The sequence below is a fragment of the Pelmatolapia mariae genome, linkage group LG22, assembly GCF_036321145.2.
Source record: "Pelmatolapia mariae isolate MD_Pm_ZW linkage group LG22, Pm_UMD_F_2, whole genome shotgun sequence".
NCBI classification, from domain to species: domain Eukaryota; kingdom Metazoa; phylum Chordata; class Actinopteri; order Cichliformes; family Cichlidae; genus Pelmatolapia; species Pelmatolapia mariae.
This window is the reverse complement of record NC_086245.2, coordinates 35480226-35497424: the sequence shown is the minus strand read 5'-3', so window position 1 is coordinate 35497424 and position 17199 is coordinate 35480226. Positions and strand designations below refer to the sequence as shown.

The 17199-nt window shown below is 40.1% G+C and overlaps 1 protein-coding gene across 13 annotated transcripts in view; it reads right to left on the bottom strand.

The window, feature by feature from the left end:
- Window positions 1-215: 215 nt before the first annotated feature.
- The window catches only part of epb41a (erythrocyte membrane protein band 4.1a), a 54439-nt gene continuing 37455 nt past the window's right edge, over window positions 216-17199 (bottom strand). For 12 of the 13 annotated variants that reach the window (XM_065471510.1, XM_065471509.1, XM_065471512.1 and 9 more), the window contains 5 exons: window positions 11359-11487; window positions 8703-8804; window positions 4396-4476; window positions 4008-4127; window positions 216-2207 (listed from right to left, as the gene is read on the bottom strand). In XM_065471510.1, coding sequence (XP_065327582.1) covers window positions 4029-4127; window positions 4396-4476; window positions 8703-8804; window positions 11359-11487 — 411 coding nt within the window. In that variant the 3' untranslated portion in view covers window positions 216-2207; window positions 4008-4028. The remainder of the gene's footprint in view (window positions 2208-4007; window positions 4128-4395; window positions 4477-8702; window positions 8805-11358; window positions 11488-17199) is intronic. The other variant, XM_065471518.1, reaches the window with a different exon arrangement.

Genomic DNA, 17199 nt, shown 5'->3' with positions numbered 1-17199 from the left:
ATTAGGATAAAAAATCAGGATGGTGGAATCAGCAAAACAACGATTACGTTATCTCTAAAGCTTTAGGAATATTTGAACATGGTGCATATTTTATTAGTTACTTTGGTAATATTGCTTCGATTACATATTGATATTTAGTGTGAACTGACCTTAAATGTATGCAAAAGCATCAGGAATGACGACACTGGCTACAAACACACTGCAAGATGAGAATGTCAATAATGACCACAACAGTGTTTATTTTGTGCATGGTGCTTTTTACATGTTTTTGTGTGATGATCATGTGAGGGTTACATCTAAGAAAAAATACATAGAAAATAAGATGTGGACTGCTGACACAGAGAAGGAGGAGTACCATGATCACAATGATACAGTGAGAACAACAAACACTGGAGAGGATTTTAAAGGGCATCTTGTAACTAAAAGTCCGGTGTTTGAAGATAAAGTGCAAAGTGTGCACTGGTGCTAAAACGCCTAAAGTCACGCTGAAATGTTCTTTAAACTGTAAAAATATTGACTGTATTTCATTAATTTGATGCCAGACATTTTAAATGGAAGGTTAACAAAAACTCACTCGATGATACAAATGAATGAGAGCTGTAAAAAGGACATTTATGTCGTCGTTGAACCGTCACCTTGTTCAGGGTGAACTGGGGTCCCAGTTATAAAGGCTAGGTTGGCAACAAAACCCCTTTTCTAGTTGTGTTAGTATACCCACTTTATTATTTGTTGTCATTTGTTGTCATTTTATGTTCGATGTAAACAAAAATCATGTTCTTTTTCAAAAACAGGAACTTTACCAAGTGACCCCAAACGTCTGAGTGGCAGTGTGACTCTGTTTCTGCTTTCAGTACAGACGTGCTTGGCTTTGTCCTCCAAGAAGTACATATGTCATAATCATACGACAATTTTACTGCTGTGTTCAAATATTCTAGCAGACATATGGAAGTTAGACAGTATGAGAAGAATCCATCATCACTGCTGTTTTGTTTCTGTTCTTTCATCTCGTTTCTTTTTGTTGCTTCTGCTTTATTAACGTTTCATGCCGAGTTTCTTCTCTCTGTGTCTTTTCCCCTTACTGGTGTAATTTCACCACATTCATCCCCTTTCTGTTGTTCAATTCAATTCAATTCAATTCAATTTTATTTATACAGCGCCAAATCACAACAAAAGTCGCCTCAAGGCGCTCCATTATAATAAGCTGATAATCTGTATTGTGTTGTTCTTTGAAATATAACAGAAAATTATCCCAATTTACCGTATTATTAAGTGTCGGATATGTCAACCATTTCTATCATTTTAATGTGATGCAATACTCGGGGGGAACGTTGTCAATATAAAATCATAGTATATCTAAAACACAAAACGCACAAAGGTGGAAATAAATAAAAGTCATGTCAGTGCACTACGATCTCTGTGGTCCTGATGAAGCCCTGTTTTGGTAACACGAGCACAAAAACACAACTAAACAGTCAAAAGGTGTCACTGAACAAATGCCAGAACTTTGTCAGATGAAAGGATTAATTCCCGCACGTTAGTTTGATACAATCAATCTTTTCCTATACACAAATTGAAAAAATATTATTTTTACGTCGAGAGGGAAAATAAAATATTTACTGTACAAGAAATGACACCAAACTTGCACTAAAATTTGAGAGGGATCCTGCGAGTCCCAAAGTGTACAATCCCAAGTGACATCACCCACAATCCCTTTGTCAATGCTGCTCGGAATACATTGTTACAAAATACTTGATTTTCAAGTTACTGGTAACCAATTCTGATGGTAAGAAAAGCTGTAGAAAAATAAATTACCAATATATCAAGAGTAAAAGACCAAATGCCCTTGATTTTTTCTTAAAATCTCCACACAAATTGGAGAGGAAGAAATCCACAAATGCTATTCTTTAATTTCTTTTTCATATTTAAAAAAAGATGATTTTTCATCCATAACTCCAGCAGCTGCTCTTTTGGCAGTAAATGGAACAAGAGGGGGATTGTGGGGAATACTGGCAGGGTTCTTGGGAATTTTCTGGTGACTCTGTCTCCTTCAGGCCAAACTTCACACTTGTGGAGTCAAGTTCATTTGTCATTGTTGAAGCTAGTTCGCTCTGATGAGGTCTGGTGGTTCCCGTTGATGGTTGCTGGGTGCGCTGAGGTAAAATGGTGTGATGGAGATACGAGGAGGAATGGGGTGGAGTGGGGGGTAGCTGAGAGGGCCGAAGTTTGATTGAGGAAAGATGACAGAAAGTAAAGAAAGAATAAAAGAATATTTAGTGGCGTTTACCATGAAAATATCTGCATTTTTGATCACAAGACAGTCAACTATCTTAGCACAAAGGAAAAGGCCCTGATACCAAAAAGGAAAAAGAAAATGAAGCAAGAAATTTACATAGAAAATGAGAATTTAAATATATACGTAATGTAATTTGAATTGTATAACACTACATTAGTCTTACTGAACATTAAAGAGCTTTTTTTAACCATACATTTAAACAGCACTTATTTCTATGAAGCATTTTACCAAACTGCTCAAATCAAACTGAAAACGTAGAATCACAAATGAACAGAACACAAGCTTCTTTGGTCCCAGACAAAAAGCACCATGCTGCTGCACATCTGTACTCCCAGTTTGATTTCTGACTCACTCATTTTGTTCATCCGTGTTTTCTAAAGATTTTAAAAACATAACATAGTTTTTAAATACACTTTTTACTGAGTTTATTTATTTGATTGTTATTTCTGTCCTCTGCTGAACTATAGATTCATTTATTTTTAATAGTTTATTTAAAATACTTTATAATTCATTTTTACTGGCCATTATAGTAAAACATTATTTTTTATAATGATAGATGGAAAAAGAATAATAATAATGTGTTTTTTATTGTACAATTCATCAAAAATTCGTGAAACTGACCATCAAACATTTACAGTTCATATAGTGTCATAAAGTTTCTGTGTTACTGGGATACTGAGTAAGGATCATGTGATCGGCTATTGAGGCCATTCATTGACTCCACACTGACAGTAAACACACTGATTGAAAGTGTTTAAGGACCGTGTGCCCGTACATGACGCAGCTCTTTGTGGAAGCTGTTACCATAGATTCACCCAGCCTCCGTTTCTTTACATTAGCTCTGTCTGCTGAGCTTCACTCCAAGTAATGCTACTGAGTTTGTTAACATACCAACAAAAATCTGTCTCTGTTGGTTTTTTATTCTCTGGAACTTGAAACAAAGTGTTTTACAAAACTATGATTATTGCTCCTTTTACCACTTTGGTAGCTTTAGTTGGCATCGTGCCTTCCTGATCTTCCTGTGAGACAGCACTGAGGGCTTCAACAATCTGCAGCCCACCCAGCCCACCCAGCCCTGCTCACATGTTCAGACAAACTGGGAGGTAGGCTGGGCCGTTTACATACCAGCCTGCCAACCAGCTCAACAGCATCAGATTCCCAGCCTGGACCCTTTAAGATCACATATCCAAGGCAACAATTAAAACCACATGGGCCCTAGCACCTTACACTGTGGAGGTACCATGTTTCACTTTCATGCAAACACCTGAGATACTTCTGCAGGTTTTCATTTAATTACTGATCTGTGTCCTTCGTAAATATCTCCATGTTTCCATGACTCGGTTCAGTCGGTTTCTGTCATTACTTATCACGGTCCTCTTATATTTAAAACACAGTTTGGTGATGTAGTTCGTCTCCATCATAGCTTTTACTGTAAATAAGTTTCTTTTGGTGGCTGTTATTGTAAACTGGAACAGTGGCATGACTGCTGTTTCTTAATTATTTATGCTGGTTAGTGGTTAGGTGGAGGTGGTTAGGAGGTTTTAGTTTAAGTCTTAATTCTTGGTTAAGTTTAAACTTTTTCAACGTCTTCTTTTATCCTCGTCACAATTATATTATATTATATATTATACTCAATATGATCTTCACAAGTGACTTTCAGTCAGACCAGTGGATACTTGGTGGGGGACAGATGAAATCCAGATGTATCACTTGCCTTCCACAGGATCAGTCCGTCTTACTCTGGCGTGATCTCCGTCTCCTGATGCACAACCACTTTGGTGACAGACATATCTGGGTGCTGCTCCTTTGCCTCTTTAATGGCCTGGGCCAAAGCCTACAGAGTAAACAGCACACTCCTAAATGACCTGCACAACACGCACTGCAAGTAACGAACATGACTTTCATGTAGCATATATTTACTGGACATACTGCTCTGTGGGGCAATCTAGGCCTGCAAATAATCCCAGGGTCACTTATGTGGTACATTTCATGTAAATCAGCGTATGAGCTAACACACAGCTAGACCTTTAAGGAAAACATGATTTAGTGTGAACAACGAAGCAGTGAGAAATGCTTTAACTCCATAATGAATTTGAATTTACCTTGTCATGATCTATTTCTGTGTCCCCAGTGATGACAATTCTCTTTTCAATGCGAGTCTCAGAGATCCCTCCTTTCACCGTCTGTAACAGAGATGTGACACAAGCTTTAAAAATCTAAATCCTCCCTCTGTCTTTGTTTTTCCTCTGAACAGAATTGACGTTAGCTGGAAAATCCTGAGTGAAATGACAGTGACTGTGTATCCTCTTAAATCCCGAGGACCAAATGACCTCACACCACATTCACCAGCGTGAGGCCAGAACACGCCACTCACTGAGTGGAAACTTCTACAGATACAGTCACAGTCAGTTCATTTCAAAATTAGCAGGCTAACAGTAACAGTATAAGAGTATGCTTGTGAAAGTTTTTCGTATCTGGAAACAGTCTATCAAACATATCAGTATCAGTATGTCAATTCAGCTGAATGAAGCAGATGTAGGAGAGTATGTCTTTCACATAAGAATTGAACTAACTGCCATCAGTTTCTGATGGAGACTGTGTGAGATCTCAGAGGCTCGGAGCAGGAGTCTGATGGCCGGGAGGAGCACAAAGTTATGTAGTGACTGTCCAACAGCTGATCACAAAATGTACCTGACCCTGACTGAATCATCTGAAGTTATGTGCCAGTTATCTTTACCCTGAAACACTGCAAACTGATGATCTGACTGTAACAAAGTCATTTTGTTGCCTATATTAGATCAGTAGCATTCATGAGTTTGTATTGGGCAACTTTTCTCCCATTCTGTGGGATGCTCCACATTAAGTTGTGCTCTGTTACATGAAAATACTAGTACATGGGGCCACAAATAGAAGATAACTATGTAAAAAAACATGGTATCATCTGAGAGTGTTGTTTTTGGGAGAGACGAGGACGCTTCATGCAAACAGTCACATCTGATTTAATAAAGTACACCCTCACTGAAAATGTCTGTCACTCAAACACAGCCTGTGTTTCAAGACAGCTAGTTTAAGTTAGAGATGGACCGATCCGATATTACGTATCGGTATCAGTCCGATACTGACCTAAATTACTGGATCGGATATCGGGGAGAAATAAAAAATGTAATCCGATCCATTAAATATCACAAAAGCACCTCACAAAACTTGCGACATGGCGTAACTCAGCTCATAACCTCAGCACGTCGGAGCAGTATGCGTCACGTGACAGAGCGGCTGTGGTGTGCCAGACCTGTCGGCGGTCTGGTTGAGCATTTGGAGCCTCGCTACCAACCCGGCATTTCATCTCCGAGAAAGTTATCGCAGAGAGAAGTAAAGCAAGCGTGTAAGTTCATCTCTGAATGTTTGTAAAGCATTCCCACGTTAAGCTTAACAACCGATATATGGAGCGACTGCCTCCTCTCTCTCACTCCCTCTCCTGTTGCTACTTCAATCATGAAACTGATCAATGATCAGCTGATCAGCTTTTCTGTCGCGAGTCCGTCCCTCTTGTTTGTTTTTGGCCCACTTTGCACCAGAAAGAGGAAACCAGCGGCTGAACAACAGCAGCACGTTTAACCTTGATAAGCTGTTGTTAGAATTTATTTAATATTACTTTCTACACCAGGATCTTTTTCTACGCAGCTGACGGCTGTAACTGTGCAGGGGCGGATCTAGCAAAGTTTAGCCAGGGGGGCCGATAGGGCATTAACAGGGAAAAGGGGGCACAAAGAAATACTTTTCTTTCTTATTCTCATTTAAAATGTCTAGCTTTTAATAAATAATTCTCTGAATCTTACACCCAAAGTTTTAATCTGATGTAAAATGTATAGAAGTCCATTACTGTATATAGTAACTATTAAGTCTAATATACTCTAGTAAGCTACAGTACTTTTTCCTTTGGGAAGATACCATCTGTGCAGTCTGCAATTCTGTTGAAGAAAGATGTTGAATCTGTTTAATTATTGTGGAAAAATAATCCCTCTTCCCGCTCCACCACAATCACCCACACATGCAGGGCCTTGGGGTAGGGGTGTGTCACCAGGGTGCAGAGGAGGCATCCCCCCCCTCTGTCCCCTTCTGGCTGCCTCTGCCTCAATTTTATCTCACAACTTAGACATTCACATTACTCACACTCTCATAACACATACATATAGGATCTTGGGGGTGGGCTCACAACACGGACTCCAAATTACCATCAGGGTGTACAACCTCACCCCTGGCGTCGTTGCCCACCTCTCAATTTTAAATACACGTAGACATTGAGGGCTATCAGGAGGGGCTATGCGCTTACCTGCTGCTCTCTGGCAGGTAGCTCCATGCCCTCCTGGGTTTTAATTGCAGCTTAGAACACATATACATCAACACTACATATGAGCGGGTAGAGGGAGGTTTGGAGTCTTCTCACACCCCCGGTCTCTGCGGCCTGCTGGAGCGGGGGGGCTAGGAGGAGGAGTTGGCCGTCCGACTGGGGTCTGGTGTGTGGGGCCTCCCTGCTGCTGCGGAGTCGGGGCGGTCTGCTTCTCCCCACTGCAGGAAAAAGGGTAACACCACCTGGGTCTGGGTGCAGTTTCCCCCTCCAGGGGCAAGGGTACCTAGACCCGGTTCTTAGAGTACGCTTGGGGAGTGTGATTGTGTGTACAGCGTCTCTTTATGTCTGTCTCCACGTTGGTTGAGTGTGGAGTAATTGCCTATGAGAGCATGAGGGTGGGAATGGATGTTTGTATTTGAGTGTGCCTGTATGTCTGTGTCTATATGTCAGGTTGGGTATCAGACGCCACCTCTCTGGGGACATCTCAGGCCCTCCAAGGTTTGGAGGCCTATCTCCCCCCACCACTTCCCCTGCCGGTGGCAGACGCCCTCAGACATCGGTGCGTTGGTGGTTCTTTGTGTCCGGGGGTGGACGTCCGGGTACACACCGGCTCACTCCTTGGTGGCTGCTTATCGGGGCCTGGAACCTGGGGCTCGCTCGGGCCACTTCGGGGGTGGGGTGCCCTCGGCCTCTCGGCCTGGGGCTCGGTCACTCAGGCACAGCTGGCTGCCGGCGGAGCTCACGGGCACGTCACTGCAACCCCCCCTGGCTTCTGCTCCGCGGCTGCTGAGTGATCCCTCATCTGGGACTCCTCAGCTCTTTCTGGGACAGTGGCGCGGCTGCCCCTCTGTTGGTCTTCCTTGGTCTCTTGTGTTCTGGGGGCCTCTGGATGTCTGGAGTTTTGATCTCCTCCATACCTGCTTCATGCCCTGGAGGATGGGACTGTGGCCCCCCACACCCTCTAGCAGATCATTACATTAAGGAACCTTTTAAATACAAGCGTGCTCATGCTCACAGGTGTACACACGGGTGATCACACACACAAACTACACCCTTTTTGGCTCCTACCTCAAAGCACACTGTGCGCTGTCAATCTTACGTGCTGCACAATAATGTTTAATATTAAGTATTTAGTGTTATATTCCCATATATCATTGTGATGTTGTTTATTCTATTACTCTCGTTTTCTTCTGCTTGTTTTCTTTTTTCTTTCTCAACAGGTGATCCAGGTGATCGATATATGTATCGATATATCTCCGCTGTTTTTTTTTGTTTTGTTTTGTTTTGTTTTTTCCCCCCTCTTTCTTTCTCCCTTTTCTTTTCCCCTGTCCCGTATCTAGCAAGTAAAAAAAATAAAATAAAATAAAATAAAATAAACAATAAAAGGTAAATCAAATGGACCATTACGGCAAGGCTGGGATGGTCCATTTGGTAAAGTAAATCCGTTGGGCATCTTTCTTCGCCTTTAGACAATAATTCTGATGGCAAAAGAACCAAACGGGACAGGTTTAAAAAAAAAAAAAAAAAAAAAGGAAAAATAATTGATTTCTGTGCATTTTGTTTTTTTACATGTGCATTAAATTAAAGTTGATTACGTCGATTAAGCATCATGAGGTGGAGGGTGGTTCCCTATTGTTTTTTGCTGGGAGTTGGCAGCCCTATTAGTTAGGTTGTTTAATATTTCTGCTAAGTACTCTTTAAAATACCAGAATAGGGAGGATGGTTCAGGTTTAAGTTTATTAGATTGATCAGTTTTGCTGAACTATGAAATATTTTGGGTGCAGTGTATTTTTTGTATACGGGTATAACAGAATAGCTGTAGTGTTTTTTTTTAACTTGAGTATGAATTTATACAAAATGCAGCAAGATATTTATAAAAAACTATATCGGATTCATATCGGTATCGGCAGATATCCAAATTTATGATATCGGTATCGGACATAAAAAAGTGGTATCGTGCCATCTCTAGTTTAAGTGACTAACAGCAGACATTTATCACAACATAGTGATAGTGTACTGATCTCTACTGCCTGAGAAGCTGTTAGTGAAGTGTGCCAAGACCTTGGTGATCTGGGTGGTGGTGGTGGTGCTGATGGTCTCAGAAGTAATCGTCTGGGCACTCAGCAGCACTCCCGACTCTCTCTCTGCCACACTGTCCACCGGCTGTGGGAGAGATAACTTTAAGTACCAAACAAGAAATTACTCACACATTTAAACACAGTACATGAACTTCATTATGTCAGAAAAGGGATAAAAGTGTGCAGTTCCATAAAGGTTTTACAGACTTTGTGTTGTTGATATATAATAACAGGTAAAAGTGAAATGTGTTTTCTTTTTTTAATGTATTGATATTCTAATAAAGGTTATTATTAACTTCAAGCTTCTGATTACAAATCGTACTTTTTTTCTGCGGGACTTGGACATCTACCAGCTGAAAATGACATTGATTAGATTTGTGTCGTTCCAGTGTCCACAGTGCACATCCAGGTGAAAACCAAGGATGTGGAACGCTCTGTGGATCTCTGCTAAAGCTTCCAGTGTTTACAGTAGCAATGTGGCTTTAAGAAATGCAAACTGGTAAAGCATCTGAAATTGAAGCACCAAAGCAAGATGGGCCATCCCAACAATATAAGCAACAATGTAACAGTCAGTGGTGTGAAAGTAAACTGAAGTATCACCAACTTCTTGCAAAACTGAACAAACAGCACTTAACAGTACAAATGATTAATCACCCGACGCATACTACAAGCAAAGAAATGGGGTGTTGATCCATGGCTAACTCAGTCACATGAGCTCAACCTAAAAAAGACATTATATGTTAGGTCTTGTCTTGTTATATCCTGTATGTTACCTAAATATAATGCCTTAAGTTTACCTGCACTTCTTTTTATTTAATATTACCTTATTGTTAGGACTGTTTTTGTTGTGCATCTGCACTTTATTGTTGTCAATGTCTACGCATGGGACAGTGTGAAACGTAATTTCAATTCCTTTGTATGGCAAGTACATTTGAAGAAATTGACAAATAAAACTGACTTTTGACTTTTTGACAAAACTGCAGGCAGTGAGATCCACAAAGAAGCAGCAACTGAGGCTGGTTCAGTTCTGGCCTGGCAGAGCATCTCAAGGAGGAAATGCGGCGTTTGATGAGGTTCTTGGGTTCTAGACTTCAGTCACTGAATACACAGTATTTCCAGGGAAATGTAAAGTCATGTTAGTTTGTATATTGGAGGATAGAGTATCTATAGTACTATAGTAGAAATCGCTTTAAGCCCCCTCAATTTTAAACATTTATGTTAAAGTAATTTATGTTGGATTTTCTGTAATCAACACAGGCTCAGATATACACAGACACCCCCACTAATATTTGGTTAAATGTCCCTCAGCTCTCTAGGTGAAGCAGAGAAAGTGATAATTATGCTCCAGGAGAGAAGCGTGCTGCACCGGAGAGAGTCAGTCTGAAGAAAGTTAAATAACAGTGTCTGAGAGGGAAACCAGACAAGTGTTCACAGCAGTCACAACAGTGGGAAAATAAATAACAGACGCTCAGGCTGTAATGAGGGGGTGCTGAATACTGCAAATCCATTCATTACTTTTTGATGATTCCTGGAAACTGGACCAATCACAGGACACGCTCGAGAGCTGACATAAAAACAAAACCGAATTAAGAATATATTATACAGCGTCAACATAAGCTAGAAAATGTGGTTTGGTAACAATATAAAGGACTGAACTTTTTACAGTTTCACTGCTATGCAGGTTTGATCTGATCAGCTGTTTTGCCCTACAGACATTTCATGGAATTTGGGATTGAATCCCAGCCCTGTGTTTAACAGATGACCGACCTAATTATTAATATTGACAAATTAGCAGGTCATGCTAGTGCTGTAGAATCGAATCTGCCACTAAACATAGATTTGGCATTATTTTGCATTTCAGTTATTGCATGCTTTTGTGTTTTTGTGTGAGATATAGGCCACACCATGTGGGAGTGGAGATTCCACTCTAGTCCAGGTATTTGGAGTCGAGTACAGGGACTAGTAAAGGGGACTTGGAGACTCCAGTGAGGGAAAAGGATATTTTAAAAGAAAGTAGTTTTAACCTGGCCTGGATGGTTTTGCTTTTAAAATAATTACATTTTACCAGACAGAGGATTCATTTTAAATAGATTTACGTGGATTTGTTGTGATAATAGACTGGATTGGAAACTGCTGGTTTGCTGGACCTGTGGATAACGGGAGGGGGAAAAGCCTACTCTGTAATTAGGAGGTGACATCCAGGCGTGGAGAGGAAGAGCTTGAGTGTTGTATTCCCAGAATCTGCTGTGGAAGCACTCCATATTGACCCAAGGCCTATGAAGGTGGGTGAAAAGCCTTTCCCAGGAAGACTGCTTGTTCTTCTGAGTGACCACCTTTTTCTGTTTGTACCAGGCTAATAACTCTGACTGTGGTGGCTTTGGGACTTTGATTCCAGGCCAGAACTTCAGCCCACCAGTCTGCTTCCAAACACCTTATTTAATTCTTGTATTAAGGCCATTATGTTGACCACTACTTAATACTAGGGCCAAAACTTTAGGCCAGGCTTATGAAAAACAGACAGTGTGTAGTAGCATTGCATACAAAGTTAAAAAAAAAAGCTATACTTTGTGTTTAATGTGAGAAAATAATTTGTAAAATGCATATTTTTGTAAGGGGGAAATGTCTCAAATTCACCTCACCTGAGCTGACTCGTATGTGATGGTCTTGGTTTCAGTGTGAACTAAGGGTATGTCCTTGTAGGCTGCAGTTCCTCTTACAGAATTGGTAACATCTGAGATGGTGATTGTCTGGGTCTTTAGCACAGGAGACTGCAGAAATCAGATAAACAGCAATAAACTCTCAGGGTTTTACAAAGACACAACAAAAAACTGTGGCACTGTAACTGCTATACAACTCAAGGGAAAGAAATCCAAAACCTGTTTGTCCCAGCCACACATTTACACACACACAAACTATCCTGCTGGATTTCTTACTAAACTTAAATCCCACTTCACTGAGGTAACTGGTAATGTAACTGTTGTACTGGGAAATGCATTCATGAAAACCAGCATGTTTAAAATCTATATCTGACTTACAACATGTCTAACAGGGAACTCTAATGATTATAACTGAATCTACCAAAGCCTTTTGTATTCGAGATGAATGTGCGTGGGTATGAGTGTGATTAGATAAACGTGTGGCATGACGCTGAGTGCACCTTAACGCTACACAAATAATCTGTTATAATCAGAAATATGATATGTCTGCATGATTCCACAACTTGCTGTATGTATGTAATAAAACTTTTAATTGTATAATACTAAAATGTTTTAGACACTAAAAGTAAAGTAAGTATAACTTGAAAATATAGTTTATGCCATTATAATTTGTCACTGTCAAGCTGCACAGTTCACTCATCATGTTCCTGTGTTTTGGGCAACAATCTATAATTAATTATGTCTCCTTTCTCATGCCGTCACCCAGTTCTGTCATAACTCTGATCCAATCACAGTCAGCCTTCAGGTGCTCAAATGCGCATGTTAACCCATGTATTAGGCCATAATATATTTCATGTTGCAGAATTGTCTCTGCCCACTGCACAAAAACCAGCTTAAAAAAATAATTAGCAGCTGCGGGTAAATAATGAAGTGTGCAACTACAAAGGACAAAGTATTCCAAATGGCATCCAAATGTTTGCACAAAACAACAATTCATTTGGTAGAAAATAAAAATCAAACCACAATTTCTGCAGTGCTCTGCCTTCAAACACCATGCACAACTTATTCTTGAAACATCCATCCATAACAGAGCAGACGGGATGTTTCCCAAACTGCAAAAATGTAGGAGTGAAGACCTGCAGCTGGAAACAGCCAGTGTTTGTGGAAATGATGAGACATTGCATTTCAATATATTAATGCAGTTCTATTATTCCTTACTGAGTGCAAGCATCCATTACAACCATTTGTCTGTCTTTAGTTGGTTCCCTCCTCCTCAGTAGGTTTATGACTATAAAAATGCTGGTGATTGTTTGCTTTAAAGATCAACGTTCTCCGCAGTTTTATTAGTATTCCTTCAAATGTTCCACCGGCTGAAAGGGAACCAAAACAAACACTGATAGTTTCACAGACCTCAGCCACATCCTCTAGCTTTTCATGGAGGACTCTGAAGATCATGCTCTAGGTCTGCGTCACATTCCCCTCTGTTAGGCATTCCCAGAAAACCACCAACAATGATCTATGGGGATTCATGAGCTGCCAATACCACATCAACTAGCTCCTTTGAGCTTTGAGTTTTTCTTTAAGCTCGCTCCAGATGTTTGAGCTCCTTCAGTTTTTCCTCAGCACCGTACGGCAGAGGAAAACATACTTTGGTTGTTTGTATTGATAGTTTCACACATTCCATATCAGAGCTTATGATCAGTAGACAGGACACCTCCATTATGGCGCTCTGCACAGCATGCTAATGCTAAGGTAGCCAAAACCCAGAATGATGTTTAAGCCGAGTGATGCTGACCCCAGACCAGCAGCCAGACCCTGTTAAATCATCAATTATGAGAGAATGTGTTTCAGGTCATTTTACAGAGAAACACAAAAGTAATGCAACAAGTAGGATAATGATTACTTTCTCCTTTTGCATTACTTGTTCTGTGTAATGATGACTTTTTTGAGTAATGAACCTACACGGATCACAACAAATAGGAGGAATACGTGTGAGCACACAGCATGTAGTTAACGTGCACGACTGTAATTTCTTTCATACGCTGCTCAGTGATGGTGCTGACTCTCAACGCGGAGACGAGGAGAACCTCGTGAGAGTGAATAAGAAATCAAATTGATAAGTGATGGAATCGGAATCGCTAAATTCTTGTCAATTCCCATCTACATAAGTGTAACAATAGCACGAGATTAATAATGCCAATTCTAAAAACATTGAGTAAAATATAAAAGCAGAATGCAATGATTAGCAAATCTCATAAACACGTTTTATTCATAGAACACAGAAATCATACTAAATGTTTAAACAGAGAAAATGTTCCCTTTTAACAACCAGAACATTTCCCTTCGAAATGTTAGTGGAACGGAAAAAAGAGATGCTAAAATATGTTGCCACTCCTGCTACAACACAGCTCTTATATCTGTTCCTGATGGTACATGCTCAGTAAATGTACACAGCCACTGATAGGTGTGTCCACATTGACATGAAGTGCACACAAAGATCAGTTTGAGCTTAGTCTGTGACGCTGTACTTTTCATTATCATATCATGATTGTCTGAAAATCCCCACAAATCATTGTTTAAGAAGCACCTGAGGGAACATGAGGCAGATAAACAGCCTATTTGTTACCAGGGCAGTCACATGACTGAGTATACAAAGAGCAGGCAGGCAGTTTCCCAGAAGTAAAGACAGGCAGGGGGGCACCAGTCTGCAAAAAACTGTATTTACAAGCTGCAAAACAATTGTTTGTCAAATAAACAACTGTGAAAGCTGCAAATTTCTCATAATAGCATCAACAGGTTCTAGAGAAATCCGTGTGCACAAGAGACAAGCCTGGAAATCCATTTTGGATGAGCGAGAGCTTTCTGCCTAAGTCAGCACTGCATTAACAACAGGCATGACTCTGTCATGGAAATCAGTGCAAAGACTCGGGAACACTTCCAGGAATGTGAAGCGGCTCACGGTGCTGTCCACACATGCAGTTTCACTTTATATGTGAACATCATCCTGAATCTGGGCCAAATGTCACATGGACTGAGGCAAAGTGGAAATCTGTTCTGTAGTCAGAAACATCTGATTTGTTTTCTTTTTGGCAAACATGGACGTCACTTCACCTGGACTAAAGAGGAGAGGAAGAGGCATCATTCAGCTGGTTTCCGCTGATGTATGGGGATACATTACTGACTATGAATTTGGCAACTTGCACATCTGGAAAGGATCCATCAGTGCTGAAATACAAGTTTTAGACCAACATAGTAACTAAGAAAACAGTGCGAAACCATGTAAAGCATCTATTACAACAGCATGGGTTGATAGAGTCTAGGTTGAGTCTAGAATTCTTACCAATTCAAGATATTTGGAAAAACATTAAAAATTAAAAATATGTAACTGAAGATTCAGAATAATTGAAAAGCCGGAATTCTGTATACAACGGTCCTCTAACAAAAGTCTAACAACTAGTCTTTAATTCAGGATGAGCTGGTATTTTTCTTCTTTCTTTAAACATTTGATCTATTGTTGAATTAAATAATGGTTTCAGAAATCTTTGCATTCTATTTTATTTCAACAGCGTCCCAACTTTTTCAAAATTGGGGTTGTAATTAGAAAGTGCTTAAGACATAGAAGTGTTGTGTCTGTGAGATAGGTAAATTTGTCTGTTTTCAGTTAGATTAGAAAAGAGCTGTATAGCCTGTGTATTTACCATGACACTTCTTAAAAGTATAGAGTCTGAAGATGATTCAAAGTGTGGCATTTACATTCTATAGAATAGAAGAGATCTTTATTGTCACTGTTACAAGAACAATGAAACAGTTTGTCAGCGTGTAGATTTTTATATTAGAAAGAGAAAAAGAAACGTTAAAGAGGTGCAGGTGCATGCTCTCAAAGGAGATCTTAGTGCAAGTGAAGCCAGTCGTGTAGTGAAATCAGAATAATAGTGAGAAAATTAAGACCAGCTAAAGAAACAATTCTGGTACATTCTGAAAAAACAGAAACACAGTGGTGGGAACGGCACACCCACAGGAAAAACACCACTGGCAGATGACCACAGCTTCTTTTTCATGGAAAACCTCCTTCACTGCTTCCAATGAGGAAAGTTAGTTATTTACACTTAAAATCCAAGATAATCTGAGTGTGCGCACACCTACCAATGGTTGTGTATATTTGTTCAGCACACACAGTCACATAATATAGTTAGTTAAACCAACAGGGCAACTCCTCCTTACAGACAAAAAAGCCAGAATAAGAGAGTTCAGGCTTTGTTGTCAGTGTTTGCTACGGCCACCTTATGTTCTTACAACATTCGTTTTAAAACAGCCTAATAACCAGTTGAATTGGCCAAATTTCCAAACTGGGCACATTTTCATCTGAGGAAACAACAACTCGGTTTATTGCCGAATTTCAACCACTGGACACGTTTCAGAGGTTTTTCTGTTGATTTGCATGATTTAGACTTTAAAAACAGACAAACAGGATTGAAGTCAAGATTTGACACTAAGATCATTCAAAAAAGACAAACTTAGTTGACAAACTAATTATTTGGAAAAAATAGCTTTTTAAATATAATATGAGAAACATATTTTCTAATTATATTCTTTATCAAAAAAGCAATTGCAAAGACTATTTGCCAAATTTGGTACCTGTAAAAACCTTTAAACGATTTTCCTGTAACATTAAGTTATCTGATGACAACAATGGTGAAGATAATCTTACTGATCACTCAAAGTGATTTACATGTACACTATTGTTCATAAGCTTTATAACACCCCAATGTTTCCAGTTATTTATTGCAATTCAAGCCGTTCAAGTTCAATGAATAGTTTGAAATGGTACAAAGGTAAGTGGTGAACTGCCAGAGGTTAAAAAAAGGTAAGATTACCCAAAACTGTAATAATGTGCATTTCAGAATTATACAAAAAGGCCTTTTTCAGGGAACACAACACGGGTTAACAGTTTAAAGCTGTTCTGCAGCAAGCCTTGAAAGATGGTGCTCCTACAGCTGTTCCAACTTTTCTGGATTACTTACAGCCCCCTCTGTCTGGATAAAGGCAGTGTTGGAGCACACTGTGGTGCCATACCCTCATGAGCATCAGCTGAACTGTAATGTACTGCAGAAAGTAGAGTGTTGCTACAAAAATGGTGAGAAAAAGCCAATTAACGATAGAAGAGAGACAGACCATCATAACACTTATAAATGTAGGTCTGTGCTACAGAGAGACTGCGAAGAAAGTCACAGTGTCAGTGAGCACAGTTTCCTTCACCATCAAAGGCTCAGAAACAAACTGTGACAGGAAGAGGTCTGCAGACCCAAAGACACAACTAAATCAGAGGACAAGTCAACAGCTGTGTGATAGGCGGCTCACGGGACAACAGCTTCAAGCAGCTTAATAGTGGTCGTAGTAAGAAAGTCTCAGTTTCTACTGTGAAGACTTCGAGGTGCAGGTTTGACAGGACGAGCTGCAGCAAGAAAGCCATCACTAAGACGTCAGAATAACACAAAGAGGCTCGTCTGGGCCTTGAAACACCACCATTGGACTACTGCAGACTGGAAAAAGGTTTTATGGACTAATGAATGAAATGTGAAATCTTTGGTTCATCACGCAGGATCTTTGTACGCCGTGGAGTAGGTGAAAGGATGGTTCCACAGTGTGTGGCATCAACTGTCAAACATGGAGGAGGAAGTGTGATAGTCTGGGGATGTTTGTTTGACCCCAAACATAAATCCAAGCTGTGCCAGAACTACCTCAGGAACAAAGAACAAGATGGTGAGCTTGAAAACATGGAGTGTCCAGCACAGTCTCCAGACTTAAACCCCATCGAGCTGGTTT